General features: G+C 41.4%; 1 protein-coding gene across 1 annotated transcript in view; it reads right to left on the bottom strand.

The window, feature by feature from the left end:
* The window catches only part of sox4b (SRY-box transcription factor 4b), a 78,984-nt gene extending 77,521 nt beyond the window's left edge, over positions 1 to 1,463 (bottom strand). Inside the window, 2 exon segments of the mRNA XM_020596876.1 lie at positions 1 to 4; positions 7 to 1,463. The exon segment at positions 1 to 4 is cut by the window's left edge and continues 426 nt beyond it. Coding sequence (XP_020452532.1) covers positions 1 to 4; positions 7 to 775 — 773 coding nt within the window. The 5' untranslated portion in view covers positions 776 to 1,463.
* Positions 1,464 to 15,815: the final 14,352 nt, after the last annotated feature.

Below are 15,815 nucleotides of genomic sequence, written 5' to 3'. Positions count from 1 at the left end.
GGCCACCGAGGGAGGATGTTGGGCTGCCGCTCAAGCTGGTTCCTAAGACGTACACCCGCTTAGGCTTTTTGCCATCGGGTATTTGCTTGGCTGCTGAGGAGACAGATTTTGACTTGTAGAGAGAATTGTGATGGTGCTCTGATGGGTGCTCAGAGGCAAACGGTGATGCTTTGGTGCTACTGCTGCTACTGCTGCTTCCGAAGGGTGATTTGTGGGGTTTGCTGCTGCTGGGTAATTTGGATCCATTCTTCCTTGAAGACGCGGACGTCTTAGTGCTGGTGTTGTTTGAGCTACTGCTGAGTTTCTCTCCCTTGTCTCCGTTACTGCCAGGTTTAGAGGCGCTTGATTTTACCTTCTTCCTCGGCCGGTACTTGTAGTCGGGGTAGTCCGCCATGTGTTTGAGCCTGAGCCGCTCCGCCTCTCTGATGAAGGGGATCTTGTCGCTGTCTCTGAGCAGCTTCCAGCGCTTCCCCAGCCTCTTGGAGATCTCAGCGTTGTGCATGTCCGGAGACTGTTCCATGATCTTTCTCCTCTCTATCTGTGACCACACCATAAATGCGTTCATGGGTCTCTTGATGTGGCCGCTTGGAGTTTTACACCATGCCGGGTTGTCACCCAGCTTGTCCCCGGCGGTCGAAGAAGCAGTGGAGCCCGGGGATAAAGGCGAGGCGGCCGTGTCCAGATCCATGCACGCGCCGGAGTCGGAACTCGAATCCCCGGTGAAAAGGGACAGCGCCTCGGCGGTGCTCTCTGTGTGGCTCATTTTCTGCACCATGCTGCCCAGTTACACACAGAGGGAGAGCGGTGTGCTTGCTCTTTCTCTCCCTCTCTGCTTGGTCCTCCAGTTCACTTTAAAGCACACTCAGCTATTTCCGCCACCTCTTCACAGTTTAAGCTGAGTTTTTTAAGCACAAGAAATAAATCACTCCTGAGATTATAACACTTCAGTCCAGAGTAGCCTTTAAAAGACTTGTGTGTTTTAAAAAGTTTAATTTCCAGGTTCAGTAGGTGTTGAAACAGCAGGGACAGTATAGCCCACGCTCCACTGTGTACCCTGTTATCAGTCTTTCTCAGTATCTTCCTTCTGTCTTATAAAATCAGTTCAGCCGTATGGTGACTGAACATAGTCTATGCAGCTGTAGAGCGCAGACTGAGTGCCACACTGTGCGCTCCGGCACTTACAAAGCGCTTCCAAGTGCTGCGCGTAAAGTCAGCGCTTTTCTCTGCATCAGCTCTGTCCTCTCTCCTAGAAACAAAAGCCATGCATGCTGGGTAGCAAAAAAAAAGAAATCTTCAGCCAGTTATACTGTCCGCCTTCCAGCTGCAGACCTGTCGAAGAGTTTCAAACAGCCCTCCAGGAGCGGGCCCCATGCTTACATTTATACCTTTCCGAGATACAACGGCGATAAAAATCCACCAATAGAACGCTGTCACTACCCTGCCTGTGAACCAAACTCACGCCCCCTTCGGTGCTGATTGGCCAAACAATGAATCTAATAATAATCAGCGCGTGCAATGAGGAGTCTCGTGTCTGACCTCATTCCAGAATACAACAAGAAACTTATTTTTTTAAAGAGACACTGGCTTATGTTATGGACCCCCTTTTCTACTCGTACCACCAGCCCATGTGTGGATCATTAACATATAGCTATATGAGAAGCTAAGTGGACTCCAAGCCAAGCTGTAAATGCTCCGTGCTTTCACCCAGCTCTCCCCCGACCTCCCACCCTCCTCCTCATTGGGCGGGGCTAGGCAGTCTTTTGTCACATAACACTATCGAACCAGCCCCCTCTCCCCAGTACACCAGACAGAGGAAGGAGGGAGAGGAGAGGTAGAGCAGCAGGCAACTGCGTACAAACTGCCTGTACAAGCACACGCATCCGCACTCCTCTAAACTGACATCAAGTGCCGCACTCTGCACAGAATGACATAAATAAGACCAGGTGACAGAAAAGCGCATGGCGCACAAGTAAGTACTTTTACGCACGGAGGAAATTGTACCTAGTTCCCCACAAAACTAAATTGTTTCACAAGTTTTGTTAAATAGATGGTGGACATAATTAATAACACACTCATGATATCTATTATTTAGTTTTATTTTTTCTTCAGTTTTGCCTTAGGCAAATGTTAACATTAACAGTCATCGTCACACATTTATCGTTATACAAATACTTATGTCTTTTTTAACCACCTCTTGCTTTTAAACATAATAATTCTCCTTTGTATAATAATCTTCATTTCTCCCAACTAAATAATGAGTAGTTAATTTCGCTCTCAAATCAGCAAGGGGTCACAAAAGTGAAGGAGGAGGGATACTAGCAGACGCACAGTAGGTTAAGGACTACAGGGAAGTGCTGGAGTATCGCTAGATGGCGTCGCAGAGCCGAAGAGGGCAGCCCAACTGTGTTGTAGAAAATTTAGGGAGAGTAACAGAGAACAGACCAAGCATCCAGAGCAGTTACCAGGGGTGAATTACATAATGTCTCTGTGTGATAGGGAGGCACCCAAAAGCTTCTGTGATGCTGTTGTAAAGCGTGTGTGTGTTACACTATGAACGCAATGGCTGCAGTGAAATACAAGAGTTAAAAGTTGGTAAAAATCAGCTTAGTCTGAAATCAGTCAGCCCTGTAATGAGTTCACCTTCCAAGTGAGCACGTTCCTGCACATGAAAATGCCTTCAAAATATGAAATGAATTAGAAATTAAAATGAAAGTAGGTCTGTGTGTGTACATACAGTATGTTCATGTAATAGACAGCAAGATGGTCAAATGATCTGTACCTAAATGAAAAGAGAGTCAGAGGTGACTTGAATCACCAATGGGAAATTAGCATGAAAGTACAGTCACCAACATTACTGGATGTATTTCGCTGGGGACAATTATATTCAATATGGCTTCATATCTAAGTAAAGCAATGGATAATTGGGCTCCAATTTTTGTGTTCATGGAGCAGAACTGCAAAGGAAATAAGAATGTCAACTGGTAAATTCACACCCTTCTTGATGCCATTTTAATAAGGAACTGCAGGAGAGTGTTATAGCATGTTAGGCCATACTTTAGAAGTAGCTTCAGAACAGAGCACTTTAAGTCATACTCAAAGGTTTAAAAAATATACTGTACAAATGTAAAGTTAAAAAAAATCTAATAGGAATGTGCTAAGGTCAAGTGTAGTACATCATACTTTTCTCTCTCCTCCAACACACTGATCTCAGTGCACCTGGAGTGACAGCTGGTGAGCTTTTTAAACTAACACCTTATTCAGTACCTTGAGCAGGTGTCCTTTTTTCTATTCTATTCTATTCTATTCTATTCTACACCTGAACGATAAAAAAGACTTTTGTCTACTTTTAGCTTCATAGCTAACTTATACACATTTTTTTTTCTTGGTCGCCCACAGTTCTGTCTCTCCCTCCATATGCCACGTTCTTAGTTTTAGTGTATGCATTAGTATGCCACACACACACACACACACACACACACACGACCTGAAAGGATAAGCAGTGCATTCAAACTTTCCTCTCACTTTCTCTGTCTCTCTCTTTTGCCGCCATTGTTCCAGGGAGGTGCAGCTGCCACGCGAGTTGGAGTGGGTCACGTGCCAACCCTAATCTCAACAGGTGTTCTTTTGGGTGTCTCTTGCTCACCCTCCCTACCCCCTCCCTTTCTTTGTCTGTCTCCACTCTCTCTTTCTTGCTCTCACTCTCTCCTCTCATTCCCCTCCCCCTCTTTACTTCACTTTAGTAACAACTTTCCTTGCTCCCTCTCTCCCAGTTTCAAATCTATTTAAATGGAATGATCAAAACATTTATTTCTGCCAAAGCTTGATGTTAAAAGTTATATCAGTATCAAAATGTAACAAAATAAATCCACAAATGGTTAGCACATGAAGTGCACAGCGTTAGGGGGTAACAAGTTACTGTAATTGAATTTCAAAATACATGTAACTGTATTCAGTTACACTTGGTGAGAAAAATATGTAATTAAATTACAGTTACTAATCAAAATGTTGGTGATTACGAAGAGGTTACATCCAAATTCATTTTTTGGTAAACAGCTGTATGTAGAATATAAGCTTTGCACCTTTTTTTTGTTTATTTAAGGAAAACACTGGTCAACAAAGCCGCTGGGGCAAACTGAAATGCAACACAATCAGTATGATGGCTTACAAGGAGTTCTCTCTATGTCTACATAGGCTTCATTCATTTGGGAGCATGTGTTAAATTTGAACATTGCTTTTGTTTGGTTCTTTTGTTTGACTTTGCACCGCCTCTCATCTGCCAATCAAATCAATCCACCCTGCTCTAAACAATGTGACTCTGCCACAGCTGGCTGCGGTCAAGGCAGGTGGTCATGTTGCCGGACAAGAACACTTTCCGGGACTGACAAATAAATGTGATGTAATGATGAAACTATAAAGGAAGAGGAATGAATTCTCGCTACCCTTCTGTCCTCTCTCACTACTTTCTGTCTGTACTCTCTCTTCATGTCCTCCTCTGTCTCTGCTCTATGCCTCTATTTTCCATCTCTCAGCTCTGTCTCCTTCTCTGCTCACTTTGTTTTACTGGCATGAATGCTAGATGAACAGTGTTGCCAAAGTAGCCCCATTGCTTTTCCTTTCCTCTCCACATCTCCATCTCAGGATAAATCTGATCTGAGGTCATCTGTTATTCAAAACGCTGACACCGTACGGTCAGCCTCCCACTCACAGTACATCCAGTCAGTTTCATGAAAATTTAAAACCTTCACATGTGAAATATTGATGGAGCTGTATATTGACTGGCTGTCACAAACCCTGCTTAGAGTTTAGTTTGCTGGAACTTTCAATCAGAACTAGTTTATTTGTTACAACAGCTGTTGATCTGGTGAAGTCGTATTAAAAAACAAATAGTTTGCAAGACAACCAGAAAGTCACTTTCAGCTTTTCCCATTTAGGGGTCGCCACGGCGAATTGTCACACTGACGATGCGCATGTTGACATTTGGTACATGTTTTACGCCGGATGCCCTTCCTGACGCAACCCTGCTTCGAACCCGGGGCGCAGCGGTGAGAGCGCTGCGCCTTAACCAGTAGCCTACCAGGGACAGCTTAAATAGTTGTCAAGACAACTAAAACATAAAAAAGATAAAGATAAAAAAAAAACACAATTTAATCACTGTCGTTAAAATATTCATTCATCCATCTTCAACACCACTCAGTCCCAAACGGGGTCACTGGAGCCAATCCCAGCCAGCAATTGGGCGAAGGTAAGGCTTCCCCCCCTGGACAGGCCACCTGTCCATCGCAGGGTCGACACGCAGACAAACAACCACTCACATGGGCAATTTAGAGTCACCAATCAACCTAAGACAGATGTCTTTGGACAGTGGGAGGAAGCCGGAGTACCAGGAGAGAACCCACGCAAGCACAGGGAGAACATGCAAACTCCGCACACAAAGGTCGTGAACCTTCTCACTGCGAGGCAACAGCGCTAACCACCGTGCCACCATGCTGCCCATCATTAAAATATGATTTTAAAAAATGCGATAAAAAAAATACGATCCTATCTCCCTGTAAAATGAGTTCATATATCATTTGTGCCAGCAGGTTTTTGCAGCCAGTGGTAACATGTTATAGTTAGGTGACCACTAGTAATCATTACTGTAGGAATTATGAAAGGAGCAAAGGAGGATGTTATGTGATGTAGTATATCGAGTGACACTGACTGCGTTTACATGCACTTAAGTAACCACTAGAGAAAAACAGGAAGCTGTCATTGGCGTAAACAGACGATTATCAAGATGGCGAGCAGCAGCAGTGCAGACAAAGCAACTACAAGAAGGGTAGCTAATATCGTTATTTGCAGGTGAAGCATCGCTAAAGAGACCAAAATACGAGCTTGATCGACTAGGTCCATCTTTGTTTATGGTAGGATGCAGTCATATAAGGACATCGAGATTTGTTATTGCTCATCTACTTTATAATTTTCTTGTATTGTGTGGCATTCACGTGGACAGCAAAGTAAATTTGGTGGGGGGGGTAACCTGATTACTGCCATGTACAGTATGTAAACGTGTTATCTGATTTCTGCTGCAGTGTGGTTTCTCTCAGTAACCTGTTTACTTAAGTGCATGTAAACACAGTCAAAGTCTGCTGTAGGAGGAGGTAGGGGTGGATGAATGGGTCAGAAAACGCAAGGCTTTCCCATAAGACACTGCTGTTCAATTTGTGTGTAAAACCTTAACACTGTGTTTATTATGTAATATACTATTATTTATGTTGTTCTATTTTTTACTTAACCAAGTAGTTTTGTTTCTAAACCTGACCAAATATATTTTGTGCCTAAACCTGATGAAACTGTGATGGCTCACTAATTGAAAATGAGCTGTTATAATTGGGGCAGCTGTGGCTCAAGGGGGTAAAGTGGTCATCTTCCACTCAAAAGGTTGATGGTTCAATTCCTGGTCTCCCCAATCCACATGTTGCAGTGTCCTTGGGCAAGATGCTGAACCCCTAGTTGCTCTTGGTAGCCTAACAGCGCTGCCATCAGTAAGAAATTTCTCAATGGGGATTAATAAATTAAATTAAACAAAGTTCTGGTAAACATGCCACTAGAAGGGTGGTATGAGTCCTGTTCTACAATAGGGACAAATAAGGTTTATGATCATTTAGATTAAAGGACTTGTCAATACTATGTATGTATAGTTCATATATAATATATTCATTGCAATTAAATTATTAAAGCTGTGGTGCTTCAGGCACTACCATGGTCAGACCCTTTTCTAAAGAAAGAGACACACAGCCATCACCCCTGGTAACTCATGTTCTGGTTTTAAGGTTACAGTGAGGGAACTGATGGGAATTCACCATCTTGAAGGACAGAAGTAATGTAAAGTCTCAAAGAGCTGTAATTGTTTCAGGATTGACCATATAACTGAATGAATTCTGTGGACGCAGCACAAAAAGGGCATCGCCATCTTATTTTGAGTACATAACCTGGCAGGATGTAAATCCAAGGTATTCAGTAACTTAACCAGTTTGATAATCACATAGACATAAAAGTCAGCATGGTTATTTTGCAACAGCTTGTTCAATAGTGGATCTGTGTGTATAATCACACTTTGAAAATGCCTTCCACTCAGATTAGAGACCACATACCTGTCTCATTTGGTGGCAGTTAAAAGATTACATCAAGGCTGTCGTATATAAAGACTGTGGTGGATTAAAGATGCTGGTGACAATCAAAAGTCTTCACTCTACCTTCACAAAACACTGACACCAAAATTGCAATGGACCACTGGATTACCCCTATTGCTGCTCTTCTGTGACAAGCAGTGAGTCACCAAACCTGTAAAACTGCACCTATATAACAACAGGGACCACAGCATGTATTGCTAATCTACAGTACATACAATGAAGCTCTTTGATTTATTATATTCTTACTGTCATCAAAGTCACTGTACACAACAGTGTTTTACAACCCTATAACAGACAGATGGCTGGTTACTGTATATATGAAATGGATTTATTCCGTTGTATTTGTAAAGCTTTGTTTGCACAGGTGTTTTAAGGCAAAGATTCAGACAAAGATGCAGACATAAACACACACACACACACACCAGTCAAAGTATTATCTTATCCAGAAAGAGCAGCTGCAAAGTGTGACCCTAGCTTAGCATGTTAATGATTGGTGGTGCGTTTGGAAGCGTGTGTACACTTATTTTACCCTCGCAATTTCACCTCTTCCTCAACTGACAAGAGCTCATTATTCCAGGTCTAGCTTTGATTTGAAAGGTTCAGGCAGGTGAATTTGAACATCTGTAACATTTCAAGGTTGTTTCTGTAGGTGAGTGCAAATACAGGCAGGGCTAAACTACCAAGGTAGTGACTAAGTAGAATGCACACACAAAATCAGCAGGTAGATGTGTGTGAAAAATAATACATATAAGACCACCGCATTTACAAATACATATGAATATGATATTATTTGAATTGATTCCTTACATTGGGTAGTTACATGTACTGTGTCTGCAAAGGGAGGGCAGAATATATACGTAACACCTTTAACAAAGTTAAATTAAGAATCAATGAGTCTGTATATTATTAAGTGTTTAGTTCATTAGCTTTCATTTCTTGTAGCATCATTTCATTTGCCAAACATGTACTTGTTGCATAGCAGCACTGTCAGCATCAGGTACTTTAGTAACTTGTATCCGATCTATATTTCTGTCTTTATATAAATGTGGAGCATGAGTGGAATAATAATAATGTGCAACAACAATGTACAGTACACATGCATAGAAATATTAGTTTTTAAGATATTCAAGTAGCCTGCTCCAAGAAAATAGATACATAGGCACATTCAAATATACACATTTACCTTAATTCAGACATACTGTATAAAACATTTGAAGCTTTTTACAGGTTTGTAATTTATTGCAGGTTTGCTTTATTGTCATGCATTTGATTGCATGAGTGTTGTTGTACAACTCTAACATATTGTCAGCTGAAATATCATGTAATCTAATATACTGTATGTATCAATGAGAATTCTGTTAAACGTTTTCATCCTAAAAGAGTGACACCGAACATAACGAACAGGCTGTCACAGTGTGTAAAAGGCTCAGGCTGCTGACAAAGGAATTTTAGTCTTTCTGTCTTTCTAAGTGTTACAAGCACTATACACTTCATCTTGTACATGCATATTAAAGTACTTATGACAGTTGCCATCTGGCCTTCATGTGGAAAGTGCCACAGTGTGAGACACCATGTTCTCTGTCACTGCAGTGGGTGACCGGTCACCACAGAGACAATGTCAATCTGTGGTGTAAGGCTGTAGAGTGGCTTTAATAAGAAATGAATGTGTGAACCTGCATGTCTGTGTCTGAATACTCTTGCATCATCTACACATTTTTGTGTTTGTATTTGTGGGTGGGCTGATGTGCTAAATGTGCATGTTTGTGCTTGCTCTGGGTGTGTGTATATGTGGCTGACATTACTCACATGTGGGATCCAAAACCTGTTTACACACTCACATTTTGGGGACTCAGCCTTACTCATGGGAATCAGATGTTGGTCCCCATGATGTAAATCACTGAATTCTATTGTGACAACTTGGTCTAAGGTTAAGGTAAAATTAGGTTTAGGTAAAGGTTTGGGGAAGGTTTAAAATTAGGCAAGTGGTGGTTGTGGTTAAAGTGAGGGTAAGTCCCCAGAATATGAATGTAAGTCAATGTAAAGTCCCCAAGGAGAATGAAAACAAAGGTGTCCAGGGAACGTTGGTGTCCTTGTTTGCCATGTGTTGGCTCCCAGAGTACCAGGTAACTAGCTGGTAGATCCTGGTGTTGGTAGCAGTGGCCGGCTCATTTGCCTTGCAGCAATCTTATCCGTGAGCGTCAGAACCTCACTATCCAGTGCCTTTTCAGTTGATGCTGTCAGGGTCCATGTCTCAGCTCCATAGAGTAGGGTGGTTTCTACTGTAGATGTGAAGTATCTGATTTCCAGCTGTCTTGGTAGATCAGACTTCCACAGTGCTCTCACATCATGGAGTGCCTTCCATGCTAAGGCTTTTCTCAACTTGATAGCTTGTGCTGAGTCACTCCCCCGTGACCCTAGGTATTTGAAGTCCACCATTTGGAATCCATCACTTTTTCTTAGCGGTTTGTGGTCACCAATGTTGTAGGTCATGTATTCCGTCTTCTTTGCACTGAGATGCAAACCGGCTCTGATGAGTAGCTCTTGTGCTTGGGCTATTTGGTTAGAGAGGAGACCAATGTCATCTGCGAAGTCCAGGTATTCTCCTGGATCTTCTTGGAGTGACTGTAAAGCCTAGGGCATCTTGGTTGTTTGTGGCCTTCCTCAGAGCATAGTCCAGCACTATTATAAATAGAAAAGGTGCTAGAGTGTTTCCTTGCAAGACCCTCATTTGGTGTCCCTACCTTGGCTTTTGTGTCAGTGTACATGTCCTCTATGGCCCAGATAAGTCTGTGCAGTATGCCGTAGGCTCTGAGGATCCTCATCATTTTACCTCTGTGTATAGGATCAAAAGCTTCCTTGAAATCGATGAAGATTATTATTGCAGGAAGGTTATTCTTCCTCACCTCTTCAATGGTCCTGTGAAGCGCAAGGATTTGGATGACAATTGACCTCTTTTCTCTAAATCCATTCTAATTGTCAGTATTTGGTTGATGGCCGTTTCGGATCCTGTTCAGTATCATATGGTTGAACACCTTTGCTATGGTGCATGTGAGGCTAATGCCGTGGTAGTTGTCAGTTTTTGATAAGTTACCTGACTTGGGAACTAGCATAATATGAGCTAGTGACCACAAATAAGGTTTGCAGTTGGTCATAAGCACATTGTTGCAGATGTCCAGTATCTCCTCATCCAAGTTACAGAGTTTTATTACTTTTGGGCAGATCTCAACTGGGCCCTCGCTCCTCCCAGTTTTCAGGGTGTTCTATGATTTGACGAGTTCCTCCATGGAGAATGGGCCATCCTCTATATCCAGTTTAGTGAAGATTACGGGAATCTCTTCCTCTTCATCATCAGTGCTTGGAGGGTTGCCTAGTAGTTTGCTGAAATGATTGTACCAGGCCTGTATTTTCTCTTCAGCTGTATCACCCTCTATTTGTCCTTTTCTGTTTCTCCTCCTCCCGCTCACCTCGTTTACAACTTGCCATGCCTGACTATATTGGCTACTCACATTTGCATTCTCCAGCTCCCTTGTCTTGTCCTCAAGTCCTTCCTTTCTCAAATGGTTGTAGACTTTGTATAGTTTCTTCAGTTCCTCTTTCTGGTTTTGCATTGGAGTACTTTCTTGGGTCAGTCTTGTGTGTGCTTCCTCCACAGATTACCTAGCTGCTATGGCATTTGGGTGATCTGAAAACCTCCTCTTAAGGTTTCTTTTAATCTGGGGCACACATTTTGCTGCCTTTCTGTTTGCTTCTATGAACCGCCTGTAAGCCTCTGAAGCATCATCTTCATCTTCATCCACCAGTACTTGGGACTAATTCTGCACCTATGTTGTGTACTGGGCTTGGAGATCAGGTCTTGATGCAAATAACCTCCAGTCTGTTCTTTCCATCTGTTCTTTCTTCTTTGGAACACGTAGACTGAGCCGAACCTTCATGGTAACAATGTGGTGGTCAGAGCCTGCTGTACAAAAACTGCCATAAGGCTCAGTTTTGAGAATGCTATTGTGCCATTTCTTCCTAACAAGGATATGGTCAAGCTCTCTTTTCTCATTGCTGCTTCTCGAGAGGTATGTCCACTGATTGCCCTTCTTTTTTCTGAAGAGGCAGTTGGCAATCAGTAAATTGTGCTCCAGGATGAAGTCCACCAAAATTGACCATTGTGGTTTGTGGTGTCGTGGTATGCAAGAATGTATGAAAGATGGGAGTGACTGGTGAAGCCATTGCTGGGCCCGGCTTAGATGTCGACTGGAGCGAGTGAGTGAATGAGTGAATGTGTGTGTGTGTTTGTGTGAAACTCCCCTAACTCACTCCAAGCAGACTGATGTGTGATCACACACATGGACAGGATCCAGAAGTGAACCTCCTGGGCAGGCATGGTGATGAGGCAACAACATGTGTGTGGTTCACATCTCTCACTCCCACAAGAAAGAAAATTAAAAAGCCCTCAGTCAGTCTTATGACCCGGAAGAGCAGGTCAAGATATAGTAATTGCTGAGGTTCAGAGGAACACATATTAGCATTTTGGATGCAACAAACTTAGTATATTTTTAATGAATGTTACAAAGCTCTATCATTGTTTTGCCACTGATGAAATTTCAGTGACAAATTGCGAACGACAACAGAACAGCTCAGGGGTATAAAAATGTTTGAGTCTAAAAGCCACATCTTACTAACTGATTTAGGAAAAAAGAATAAAGAAATGAAGAATAAAGGCTGTGAATAAGAATAAAGAATAAAGGCAATGTTATCATGTAAGTACTAACATTAGAAAACGTTCAGAGTGGCTCCTAATTCTGTGAGTGGCACCGTGTCACTAAGATCTGCTCATAATAAGTTTAATTTACAGTTTTGGGAATAGAAAACACCAATTATATAGAAATATTAAAAAAATATTATATGAAACAAGCACAGTACATTCTCTTAACGCAAAGCTATTCACCTGACATATCTACTAAACTGATTTTGATGCAGGCCTTAAGTGTGCACTGCAAGTTGTATAATGAAAGCAAAACAAAAATATAAGAAATACTTATTATAAAACATGGCAAGGATAGTTAAGAAAGTCTCATACTAAGTATGCTGCTCCTCAGGACAGATGATTCAACAAGGAGTCAAACTCACTGCTGCACAAATGATCAGATGTTAGACTCATACAGGAATATGAATAATAATGAAGATTATGTCTTATATTTTATCCTTTGCATGATTAAAACTAGGATAAGACATAACAGGGACAAGTGTTCATATGAAGGCACTGATACAGATGTAATACAGACAGATGATGTTGATAACATGGCACAGAACAGAAGCTGAGTGAAGCTGAATAAAGTTACATTTTAAAATAATAAAAGAATTACAAAATTATTATAATTGTCATAAATATTCTAACAAAAACTCAATCATTTCAGGGGTGCCAGGGCCACCAACATTTCAAGAAAGAGCCTTGACAAGGATGGATATGATATCTATTCTCTGTCTTCCACCATATTAGAAATATATTGGAAGTAATCTATCCTCCATCCAGCAAAGTGACAAAGTGCTTTCTCACCAATTACTGACTGCCATCTCCCTCTTCACACCTGGCAGGGAGTGGATGTGGCTGACAACATTTATATGTGTGTGTGATAGAAGGAAAGGGGCAGAAACACACAGTGAGACATACAAACAGAGTAAAAGTTAGAGAGAGGGTTTAAAGAGGTTGTCACTTGTTTTTATATTGCTTGAGTCTTCATCAGATGAATGACACATCTTCAACTCTGTGACACCACACTGCTGTAGCTGACCCTCTATTGCCTTTTGTTCTGCTTCTTATTCTCATATGGTAGAATCAGCTAGATTTAACTGAAATGTGTTTTCATTATGGTGCTGGCAGGTCTACTTTGATTTTCAGTACAATACTACATATTGATTCACCCTCTGTCCAGTTTAGGAAACTTCAAAATTTGTTGTTCTAAACTCTCTTTTAATGCAGAGGAGGCAATGTGTTTTTGTCATATCAGACCAGTTTGTTTGGATTAACTGTACTAAACTTAGTTGGAACAGAGTGATTAATACAAGCAGTAACAGTGAACACAATGTTCAGAAACCCACCCTTCAGCAACAACAAACAGAAAGGGAGACAATAATATTGCCCACATCGACTAACAGGAGATCTCTGGTAAATATAATGCAAAAGCATGATTGCAGTGATTGGTTCACACTCAGCACTTAAGATGTTGCCACAACACTAAGCAAGCAACAAGCCAAAACCTCATATGCTGTACATCTGCAAATGTAATTTAAGGTCACAAGGATGCAACCATGATCCAAAAAAGTCCTCTCAGTAAAAATGAATCAGGGTTGAATACCTAAAAGTCTGATGTTCTTGAAATCTAACATCCTGGAAAATCATGTCCTTTGTGTGTTTTCACTGTGTTAGAGTGAAAGCTGTAGGCCATGTGCTACCAGTGGGTGGACTTGGTCTTAGTCTTTTGGCAATACAAGCTCAATAACCACTAGCTGTGTACAGCAGTGAGGCACCATCCATCTGCCTGCTTATCTTCTGTCCTGAGAAAACAATGGAACACATAAACATACTGTATATGCCCACACACAGAAATATAGAATGATATATCCTTCTCTCTCATAAATATAGGATAAACAAACAGAAAGTGCAGTGTTTAATAACACAGTCTGTAGCAGCCTGCAACAATATTTTGGATTTTTGCTCATATGGTCAATTTCAGTTATCGTACAGGTGAGCACTTGTGTCAGTAAGTTTAAGTTTTGCATTTGTAAAAAAAAAAGCAAAAAACAAACGCATGGATTGGACTATATTTTTAATTTAAAACTATATGCGCATATGTTTATATTAGGTTGCACTGTGCAGACTCAAAGCAGCCAGAAGCATCACAGTCAAGCTTCAGTGGTGCCAGATGTGCACCTTGTGGATGATGAGGACAAGCTGAGGCTGGCCAAAGGAAAAGCAACACTGAAGGGGCTGACCAATAACCATACCAGATACAATCTAATTAGGCCGAAAAAAAAAAACTGGTTCATAAAAAATGTAGTTTACAAAGAAACAGGATATGAACATGTTGGACACAGAGTGTGGGAAGACTGTCCATGACAGAAGGTACAGAACAGTGGGTTAAAAGCTTCTTTGAAAGATTTTGACACACACAAAATAAAAACTGAAGAGGAAATGATAAAGAAGGAAGAGTAGATCACCTCCCTTCAAGAGAGACTCTGGATTTTGATAGAGGATAATGACTAGATCATTGTGGACTAGAAGGATAACAATAGAATCAGAGTAGCCTTTGAGAAAGACCTTAAAGAGGTCAAGGTAGAGTGTCAAGGTAGAGGGAAATAATGAAAAGAAAAGGATCATCCAGGTCACTAAAAAAGAGGCTCAGACAAAGGTGCATCTGCTGACCTTGGCCCTGCTGAGTGTGATGGAGGAAGAGCTGAATCAGAGCAAGAATCAGTGGAAAAACAAATGTGACATGCTGGAGGGGAGCTTCGGAAAGGCAGGAGAAATGGGAGAGGAGAGCACAGAGGCTAAAAAAACAAAAGAACAAGCTGGATGAGATGTGGCTCATAAAACATAAGGAAAGAATACGGAGCATGAGCAAAGATGAGGAGCAGATCAGCTTGAAGTACATTGCTTCAGCAGGTCATTCACATTTTGGAATGACTGAATAGACTGTCTTTCTGTTTTAAGAAGAGGAGAAAGGGGTTTTGTTCTTGGAACAGAAATATAAATGAGTCACTTTCAGCTTTTTCCCATTAGGGGTCGTCACACTGACAATTCGCATGTTGACATTTGGCACGTGTTTTACGCCGGATGTCCTCCCTGACACAACCCTGACCCGAAACCAGGCCGCAGCGGCTAGTCTGTCAGGGAACAGAAATATAAATAAATAACATAAAAATAAAATTAGAGTAGGAATAAAAATTATGATAGAAGTAGAAATAATGCATTTACATGTATGCCCTGGATGGTATTATAATCACTGGCCAGCACCGATACAGATATAAATCCCATCTAAATGGGACCAGGTCTCGCTCTGTTAAAGCCTGTAAAAATACTACCACCTACAGATTTGAGCTGAAAGACAACGGGAAAATGTCTTCGTGTTTCCCTCAGAAGAGATGAGTGGTACAAGAGGAGAAACGAAGAGTAAAAAGATGAGAAGAAAATAATGGGCTTTGTCTCTACAGCAGGTGTGTGATTTCATCCTCTTTCTTTCTGCCTCTTTTTTCCATGCTAGACATGTCAGAATCAACAGGACTGCAGTTTCCTATTATTTCACACAGACAACTACACACACTACACATTTGCTCTCAGTTTGTCAAGTTCAAATGCTTCCATCACCCATGCTACATGTTTATGTGTTCGCCTATTGAATAATGATATACGTACTTATCAGTTAACATGAATAAAGAAGAAGCTGCTGCATATGCTTCTGAGATACTGTTGATCTAAGTAAACATACAGTATGTCTATAGGTCAAGGTGTATTATGAACATCTGGCCTTCTCAGCAGAAGAAACACCCCAGGCTGCTCCCTGATCTTGGGTCAGTTAATTCAGAGAATTCACATTTGGAAGGAATAATCAATTCTTGATGAATATGGTAAGTTTTTGTGGCTATATGTTTTGTGTT

The sequence above is a fragment of the Monopterus albus genome, unplaced genomic scaffold (genome assembly GCF_001952655.1).
Source record: "Monopterus albus unplaced genomic scaffold, M_albus_1.0 scaffold31.1, whole genome shotgun sequence".
Lineage (NCBI taxonomy): Eukaryota > Metazoa > Chordata > Actinopteri > Synbranchiformes > Synbranchidae > Monopterus > Monopterus albus.
Note: the sequence above shows the minus strand (reverse complement) of the source record. Positions and strands in the feature narration are given on the sequence as shown.